The 9,461-nt window shown below is 46.0% G+C and overlaps 1 protein-coding gene across 1 annotated transcript; it reads right to left on the reverse strand.

Moving 5' to 3' along the window:
* Positions 1–5,157: 5,157 nt before the first annotated feature.
* LOC101483899 (uncharacterized) lies at positions 5,158–8,656 on the reverse strand. The gene is made up of 6 exons (XM_004563242.6): positions 8,498–8,656; positions 7,509–7,541; positions 7,302–7,331; positions 6,603–6,650; positions 6,392–6,511; positions 5,158–6,275 (listed from the first exon to the last, which is right to left on the reverse strand). Exons 1-6 carry the CDS (start codon positions 8,510–8,512, stop codon positions 6,228–6,230), a joined length of 294 nt encoding a protein of 97 aa, XP_004563299.2. The 5' UTR covers positions 8,513–8,656; the 3' UTR covers positions 5,158–6,227.
* Between the last annotated feature and the right edge of the window lie 805 nt (positions 8,657–9,461).

The raw sequence follows: 9,461 nt of genomic DNA on the forward strand, positions 1-9,461 counted from the left end.
TCATATTCCCATGAATTAATTTTTCTGCTCCTTTCTCTCGATTACCCTTTAAAGTCTCCTGCGAGCGACTGTAAGAGTCCAAAACCAGTTGGGACGGCTTTATTTGCCTTTGCAGACAGAATTTGTCTTTTAGTGATTGAGCAGTGCAGAGCAATAAAATGGACACACAGTATTCACCATTCATATATTCTCTCTTTCATTCACTACAACCTCCCTCTTCATCATCCCCACTACCCCACATCCCACACCCATGTCCTCGCCCTCCCATCCACTGTGTTCCTACCCACCCACCTGCTTCCATGGCTGCAGTGACTCAGTCCTCTTCCAGCTGAGGATACATGAGAACATTATGGGGGGGAAGGGGGGGGGGGGGGGGGGAGAGAGATAAATACTCAAAGAAGTAAAGCAGCCAGAAAGACAAGTGTCTGCTGCATCATTAATGCTACCCACCACACCCACACACCCAAATCCCCCCCCCCCCCCCCCCCCCCCCCCACACACACACACAGACACGCGCCGCCCCCGCTCTGAAACGGATGCGCTCTTACTTTATCCGGTAATTCATCCTTAAAAGCAAAAATTGGGCAGGCAGCGTGGAGTGTTTCAAAAATAGTTTTTTCATTTCTCTAGATAGAAGTCTGTGTCGTCACGACTCTGTGACATGGATGGATGATTTCTTAAAGGCGAACTTGCCAAATGCACGCCTTACATGGGCCCTGAATCAGAAAACCTTGAGGAATCAAAGCTGTCGATCATATCACTTTCTTTCTCTCCGAGCGGCGCCAACCCATCTGTGATGTTTTTCACGCTCAGCTCGCACCACGATGGCTTTAACTTCCTCTTAAAGTAGTGGAAAATTGTGCACCGATGTGGAATATAGTGGCAGACAATTATGTTTACTGAGCGGCTGTCTGTGCCTCCCGCCTGCCTACTTCACTCTTAGTTATCAGATTTATTCAGGAACCCGCGGGTCAACGAGACCTTACTTCTTTTTTTAATTATGCAAACTAAATTCAGCATAATGGATCTTAATGGTGGCTGTGTGGCAAAGACACTGGCTTACATAAGAGGTGATCAATCAGGCGGACGGAAAGGGAGGTTTACGACAGTGGGAGGGGCCCATTTTACTGAGAAAAACATGCAGGTGGCTGCTGTGAGTTTACTAAGTGTTTTGCTTCATACAGCAGCACAAGTGCTGCTATGTAGCTGATGATGTATTGTGACATTCACTGACGAATTTCAGTTTCTGTGCTCAAATCCTTCAAAAAATGTCAGCTTTTAGAAAGTAGTTCTTTTCATGTTCAAGACAAGATGCGGTGGATTCCTTTTAGACTCTTCACACCCTCTCATTTAAATGAACAGTGGGGTACGGTTACCCAGCATTCAACAAGATAACCCATCTATGTGCGTCAATAGCATGCCTTAATTGTAGTCATCTTCTTTTCATTCTTCCAACAACCCCCTAATGCTGTCTTGTGTGATATTGTGTACATTCTTGGTTATACATGAAGAATTTATATTTTCTTGTTTCGATTCCCTCAGTCAGCGATAAGATGGCACGAGAAGTCTACGGAGGCCGGGACTGAATTCAGCGGAACCTTCATCCATTAAAAGGAAGATAATTCCACATTACATACGCACAGCAACTTTCCATTAGGTCTGCACAAAAACAAGAGTGGCTGTAAGCGTGCGCTGGAGTCGGCTTATATGCCAGTTTTTTGTTTCTTATTGAAATTTTAAAATTAGAATTTTTTTATGTTTTATACTTTGGTAAAGATCTGAGTGTCTTTAAATGCCATCTGTGGCGCCAAACAAGATTTTCTCTCTGTGTAAACAACAGAGCAGAGATCCTGCGCTCCGCGAGCCGCTCAGAGATGAAACTCAGTTCTGCATATCTGAATGTGCCTGTGTGTGTGTGTGTGTGTGTGTGTGTGTGTGTGTGTGTGTGTGTGTGTGTGTGTGTGTGTGTGTGTGTGTGTGGAGATGGTGTTTGTGTGTGCTGATGTTTATGCCTGTGATCCGTAGGACTGCTGCTGTTTGCAGTGAAGCATGTATTAGCATGGGACTGGAACAGTCCCACACACACACACACACACACACACACACACACACACACACACACACACACACACACACACACACACACAGGAGGGGAAGAGGAGGGGAGTGTGTGTGTGTTCACTGATTGACGTCACAGACGCCCACTCATTTCCATCTTGTCTGTGTGCACGGAGAGAATAGATCCCCATCTGCATCCAGCTCTTCTCCCCTGCACACTTCCTCTCCTCTCTTCTCCCCTTCCCCTCTTCTTCCTCACCTCCCGTTAGTTTCCTCTTCCTCTCTTTCTCCTCCTGCGTCTTCCCATTCACTCCTGAACATCCCACCCCCATCGAGTACAGATAAACAAGACAGTCGAACACAAACAGTTGTTTAAGACAGCCAGACATTTTCCATTGAAAATGTGAACCTGAACCTGTGTGTGTGTGTGTGTGTGTGTGTGTGTGTGTGTGTGTGTGTGTGTGTGTGTGTGTGTGTGTGTGTGTGCGCACACTGTCCCCCAGCTTTACGCGTGTGCAAAAAGTGTGACGTCCTTTCCACAACAATTGCTCATCCACATTCACACAGTGCTCTTCCTGCTGACGACAGGGCATCATTTAAATCACTTCCTCGCAAAAGGTCATCCTCATTCTTTTTTACTCAGAGAGCACCCCACCCTCCATCTCCTTCCATGTAACACACACCGAACTACGCGGGGAAGATGTGTGCAAACATGCACCGTCCCTGACCAGAGGGATGCGGACAGGGGGGAGGTAAACGACGGGAGCTGAAAACGCGTGGGATGACAGAATAGGCTGTGCAAATGTTTAAAAATAAATAAATAAAAGGGGGAAAATGGGGGTGGGGGCTATTTTAGTCAACAAGCCTGCCAGGAGTAAGGACAAAGTGAGAGTAAACACTGGCGGTGGAGGGGGGTTCATGCACGGCGGGGGCAAAGCAGCCTTGTGATTACTCAGACCAGACAGTGAAAAGACAGAAGAGGATGAGCAGGCAGACCGGCAGATGGGCCGAGAGACAGATAAAGCAGGCAGACAAACATTCAATTTCAGCCAGAGCACTCAGCACGCACACACAGGCAGAAGATAAAACAATATCGGTAGGGGCTCATTAGAACTTTGATGCCCGATTGCCTTAAGAGAGGGCTGCATGTTTGGTTTGTTTGCGCGTGTTTGTGTGTGTCTCGGTATCAAAGCCGTTAACGAGTCAGAGGGCTGAATGGACGGATCAATGAGAGTGTAAGAGCTGAGGAATATCACAAGGAGTGCACAGATGAAAGAAGGTGGTGAGCAATAAAAAAGAGACCACCCTGGCTGAGATCTGAAACTTTCTGTCTGATCAATAATGTATTTCCTTTAGTTTCCCTCACTTATCGACGGATCTCACACACAGAGGCTGCGAATTAATCGCCTGGGCCCGACCGTGTGCTTTTATCCGGCCCGGCTCAAGTCACACTACATTGAAAAGTAAATGCATTAAACAACAGCTGATGACAAGAGGATTAAAAGCCATAACGAAGCGAGATGTGAATAAGAAGGGGAAGGGAGGTAAGGAGGCCTTTGAAATGCTTTTTTTTTTTTTTTTTGCTCTATTAAGAAATGTGTGAGTCATCTCTCATAGTAAATTAATAATAAAAAACAGAATAACGCCTTTTAATGCATGAGTTAATCAAATGTAAGGTTAATCAAAGCTCCACATGAGGCCGTGGGCAAAGAGCGTTTTTTGTTTTAGTTTCTTTTAAGGTATGAAATATGAGACAAGACTGACATCTAGTGGCGGCGAGGCGCAACGACGCTTAACGCACAGCAAGACATCGACAAAATGGAGCCCAGTGCTCGGCCATGACAATGCAGGTCAGAGGGACTGAGACTGCTGCACAGCATAGCGGAAGAGAAGGGGGGAAATAACCCAAAACTAAACAAAATAAATAAATACAAATTAAAATCGAGCGTCATATTGTGCAGTGATTCACAGATAAGTGAAGCACATGAAGACACAAAGCTGAAGCTTAAACCAGAGGAGCTGCTGCAGGCTGTTGCACCCAGTCCAAGCCTGGAAAACAATGCTGTTACAAACACACACACACATGCATGTGTCTTCATATACTTGAACTCACAGCAGCGGTTGACTTTGAGGCTCAACAGAACGCAGCAAGCGTGCACGCTCACACACCCAGTGCTGCAGGCAAGTGCACATCAGAGTCGCCCACTCACACCGTGTTTGCTCAGCAGACTACAAGCATCTTCTTCACCATTCTCCTGCCAGGCCTTTGCCATGAACCGATGCATGAAAGCTTTGTACGTGCAACCTAAATGCGGGGCTCTCTTTAAAGCAGGTTACGAAATAAAGCAGCAACTTCTTCTTTCTTTCAGGGTCGAGGTGAATGTGGGTCACAGCACTCGCGCCAGGGTTTAACGTGAGCGTGTTAAGCCCTAAAGGGGAAGGAAGAAGCGGGCAGTTAGGAACTGTCTGCATCTAGGCCCTTTTTCTCTGGGTTTGTAAAGGCTGCGAGCCAGAGAGGATGTAGAAGCATGACTTTATTAAAGGCTTTGCTCAGTTACTGGGTATGATGTCCTCTCACTGGTGCATTTTAGAAGGATCGATCAGTGGGATGAACAATGAAGGTCTGGCTGACCTTTCGCTGACCTGACCTCCCTTAAAGAGTCTTTTGCAACAGATATTTGCAGTCTGGGCTGTAACAAACATGCCTCGAGTAAGTTTGGAGGGTGAAGTGGACTTGAGTGTGTAATCAGAGAAAGGAGGACGGATGAAATGTGGAATCTATAACCTGCAGCAGCTTCTCTTGAAGGAAATACTGGATTTTGCTAAGTGGCAAGGATGTTCTTGTTTAAAAAAGAAAAATGAATGCAGTCATTTTTGATTATGCGTACAGATAGATCCCGGGAGGCTCTTAAGCACAGTTAGTAGTGGAAATCGCATGCTTTAAAGACGCAAGCAGGCTTTATATTTCAATTCAAAGACAACACATGGTTGCTTTTACCTACGAAACGCTTGAGTTTTGACTCACAACCCATTTTCCCCCATTCATTTCCCTTTATTTATCCCACTCTGTCGTCAAAGAAAGCAAACTGGACACTCCGATTCGAGGAAAATTCCCAGGACTTCTTTTTATTAAGAGAATTTCAGAACATAAGAGAGGGACCGGACACCTGCATATATGTTTTTTTTCTTTTTTTTTTTTCCTTTTTTTTTGTCACAGAAGGATTCCAAATTCAATCGCTGTTAAAAAACCAAAAAAACCGAACCAAACCAGAAAAAACTAAAACAAAAAACAGTGTTTAGAAAAGCTGGCGTGACAGCGTGGATGGAGCGGGAGCTGTTTTGTTTTGTTGTTTTTTTTAGAATTTTTTTCCTCTTTTCTTTTATACACGCAGGGTCGTCTAAGGAGACGGATCGGAGGCAGTCGCCGTTCTCCGGAATGTTTCACATGTTCGTCTTCCTCTTTCTTATGGACAACACGCTAGTAGTTTTTCGTTTTGTATCTTTTTTTTCTTCTTCTTCGTCAAAACACAATTTCAATGAAAGAAAAAAAAAAAAAACACCATGAGACAGAAGCAGAGAAACAAAAATGGAAAAAAAAAAAAAAAAAAAAATGAGGAGGGGACTCACTGCACGTTTATAGAGGTCTAAAAGGAATCGCCCACACCGACATGTCTGAACCGTTGTAGTAAAAACGTGGATAAAAGGGGGGAGAAAGGGGAGGAGGTGAGGAAGAAAAGGTCTGATTTTTGTGGAGTTAGAAGTGAAACAAACAAACAAAAAAAACCCACAGTAATACACAACTCACAACATGGCCAATCCGGCAGGGACACGCTTTCTACACCAAAAACAAGCCTTCAACAATCATGAAATGCCATTTAAAAAAGATTTTAGTGTGTTCATTTCGCTTGCAGACACTTTGATATGACCACTGCAAATCTGCAAGGCGCTCCATAATCAGCTTTGCTTTTTTGTGCTAAAAATCTGTACGGATACTTATAAAATCATTGATAAAAATATTCCTCTGTTAACAATACGCCTTGGAGGGAAACCATGTGAGAGAGACTTAGAGGGGGGGTGGGGTGGGACTGGCTGGGGTAGTTTTTTGGGTGGAGTGGGGGGGGGGGAAGGGGCTGTAGAAGATGGAGGAGGAGAGAGTTTGGGCAGTGGTGCTACTCGGACTTGGCCTCCTCCTTGGCCTCCTCGGGAGCTGCCTCCACCTAAGGGATGAAGCAGAAAGGCTGAAGTTAAAACTTTGTTCGTTTTTGGTGAAATCGTGAAATCACCAGGGTTGTCCAAAAAGGCCAAGGGGAGGGGCGTCCCCCTGCGCACACACCTCGTTGGTCTTGGCCTCGCCGTTCTCAGAGTGGTTTTCCTCGTTCGCCTCTGCCTCGGCGTTCTCCTTCGCCTTCTTGGTCTTCTTGTCCTCCTTCTTGTCGTTCACAGCCTTTTCTTTCTGTTCAGGTTTAGACACAAGCAGTGAGCATGCTGAGCATCTACAAACGCCCTCCCTCCACCCTCGAATACTACTTCATTTAGCCTCTCACCTTCGCCGCCTTCTTCACCTTTGGTTCCGGCTTGGGCGGGGCCGGTTTCTGGGGAAAGAAGAGGAAAGCGATGTGGAAACTGCTACGCTTGAATACAGCAGCACTACAGGAGTATCTATGATAGTTTAGAGCCTGTTTTTTCCCAGTACTTCTGAATGTTCATGAGGACTTTGGTGCATGAAAGACATCTTTAAACCCCTAAAATGTTCCTGAAAAGAAACTTCTTTCAATAAAGACACAGCGTGCCAATAATTTGCTTCATTAAGAAAAAAAACCCCCACAGTCAATACTGGGGGTCGATTATGCCAGCTATTGGCTTTTAGTTAGTATTACATGTAGATACATGTGAACACATCTTTGAGGTTGATTTTGGCTGTTTTAACTCACTGTAATGTTCATTAATCTTGCTTTAATTGTGAATTTAGGCAAATTAAAGTATATCTGAGACATTTGTAGTAATTTTAATGCACTATATAACTGTTCTCAAGTCACTGCTATGTTTTGTTATGCAAAAACAACTTGTTGAAAAGTTTTGCTTTGCTGGAAAACGCAGTTCTTGCTCCTATGCGCCCCTATGCACACTCAATTTAAATATCTGCATGTGCTACACTTTTAGCCGCTCTGCTTTGTTTGGGTTTTTTACGTGTCCATTCTCATCAGGTGATGTCGGTGAGCGTGGAAAAGTGTGTGCCATCTTACCGCCGATAACCGAGCTGATCTCCTCTGGGGCTGAAACATGACAAGAGGTTGTTGTTAATGCGAGGCTTTTATTTTGACAAGCAGGAAGCACAGACACACAGGTATTTAATCTAAAATTTTTATTTTCCCTTTTAATCTTTCACGTGCTGATTAAAATCTGAATTTAAATGGCGTGCGAGAGGTGCAGCTCGCCGTTTCCTTGCTTACCTCCTCCTTTTCTCCTGCCTCTGCTCCGTGTGCCTGAAAAACACAACACAACAGCTTTAAATGAGTGACTGGAAAAAATAAGAGCTTAGCTGCTGTTTATATCAACAGCGAACAGATGCTGTGCGACCTGGACACATATTAGGATTGGTCATAGAGGTGCTGAAAAAACTTTTCAGTTTCAGGTGAAAAGCAAAGTTCATTTCAAATACAGGTGGGTTTAAGCGATTTACAGGCCAGAAATGCCGGCTCCACGCCTGGATTCCGACGGAGACTGTGAGAGCAGAGTCATGCGGGTCTCTGAGGCCATATTTCGAGGGTCCAGGCCTTGCTTTCCCCTTCCACGCCCCCCCATCTCTTTCTCTCATTCAGTGCATGGAGCTGAGATTTGAAAGCTGGCGCGGGAGTCTCTGAGAAGGGGGAGGGACCATGTTTAGCGGGCTCACAGGCGCCACCGGGCGGCAGGGAAACGCCATCGCAGCCATTTGGGACCGCGAACAAAGAGAGAAAATATATAATTTTATCGAAACGCGACGGCGAATGTTTGTTTTCGCGGTCAAAATGCAAAGTAAAGCCACTAAGGCATTTTCTGGCGCCACTTCGGGCCGGTTTGGAGCCCGAACGGCGATAAGCGAAGCGTTTGTTCTCGGTAGGTCGGGCGACGAAGGTGGACAAGAGCTGCAAAGCATGGCTGCTGCTTGTGCTTTAACTGCATGGAGACCGAGAGAGACTTCTGACTCCCCAAAGGACAGCGGCTCGCACACGAAAAAGGCGTTTTAAAGGCCGTGTCCGAGCAGGAAAATATTCGCTCTAACACAAAAAAAATGCAGATTATATCTAGAAAACAGGCAAAAAATTACCAGCGAAAAATAACCGCTATCCGTTGCGTTATAATTAAGTAATGTCTCAGAGGGATGTCTTCACAATCGTTTTCATTGCATTAATGGCTGCTATCCGCCTCAAAGTATTTTTGCTATTTTCGTAATACGTACCTTTCTCTTGGGCATGTTGATCTCTTGGAGGGTTTCCTTACAAATACAACTAAAAACTGTTTTTTTTTTTCTCTGTGGGATCAGTGCATGTGAAGACGAGTGTCTCCCTTATGCTCGGCAGTGTAGTAAACACACTGGAACAGAGAGGCGAGTGGTTGAATGGGGGGAGGGGTGCGGCTAAAGGCATGATTGATAGGCCCTCGGCCAATCGGGTGACGCCATTGGGGGCTGCAGAACACTTGGAATTTTGGAGCCGGTGATGTTGAGGGGTCTGCCGCGAATGGCTTGTTCTTGCAGAGGGAGATGGGAGGAAGCCTGCAAAGAAGGGGGAAAAGGCTCGCGTTCGAGGACATGTTTGCCTTCACACGAGTGAGCCGTGTTAGTGTGTGTGTGTGTGTGTGTGTGAGAGAGGGAGCCGCATGCATGGTTCATACAGGCCCCGGCGGTAGGCAACATGCCCCCAGTGCGAGCCAGGCATCCTCGCTGGCTCTTATTAAAGCACAGGCTCGCCTCTGCAGAAGTCAGCGGGGGAGATTTAACCATAGATTCACTTCGAGTTTCAGTCCAATATGGCGCCCACTCCTCCCCCTCCTCCTCTCCGACACTTTTTTTGTCAGTCGGCTTTCCTTAAATTCGTTTCAGGGGGGAAAAAGGCCTCGCGTCGACTTCTCCAGACGCCTGCAGGGGGCCCACGAAGCCCGGCTAATAATAAAGCGCCTGCTCTGAAGACGGCGCTTCCACAGGCTGTGCTGTCACACACACACTCTCCAAAAAAAAAAAAAAAATCAAATCAGATTTTTATTTTCTATCACATTAACCTGCCTCCTCGTTCACACGTAGTGCCGGGACACCTGTAACCGTGCACACGTGCATTGTGCGCCGAACAATAGCCAGTGTCTGGCTTACAGACAAAGGGGTGAGGAGGGGTGGTGGTGATGCTGTGGAGGGGGAGGTCGATGCTGAA

Source organism: Maylandia zebra, linkage group LG2 (genome assembly GCF_041146795.1).
Source record: "Maylandia zebra isolate NMK-2024a linkage group LG2, Mzebra_GT3a, whole genome shotgun sequence".
Classification (NCBI taxonomy): domain Eukaryota; kingdom Metazoa; phylum Chordata; class Actinopteri; order Cichliformes; family Cichlidae; genus Maylandia; species Maylandia zebra.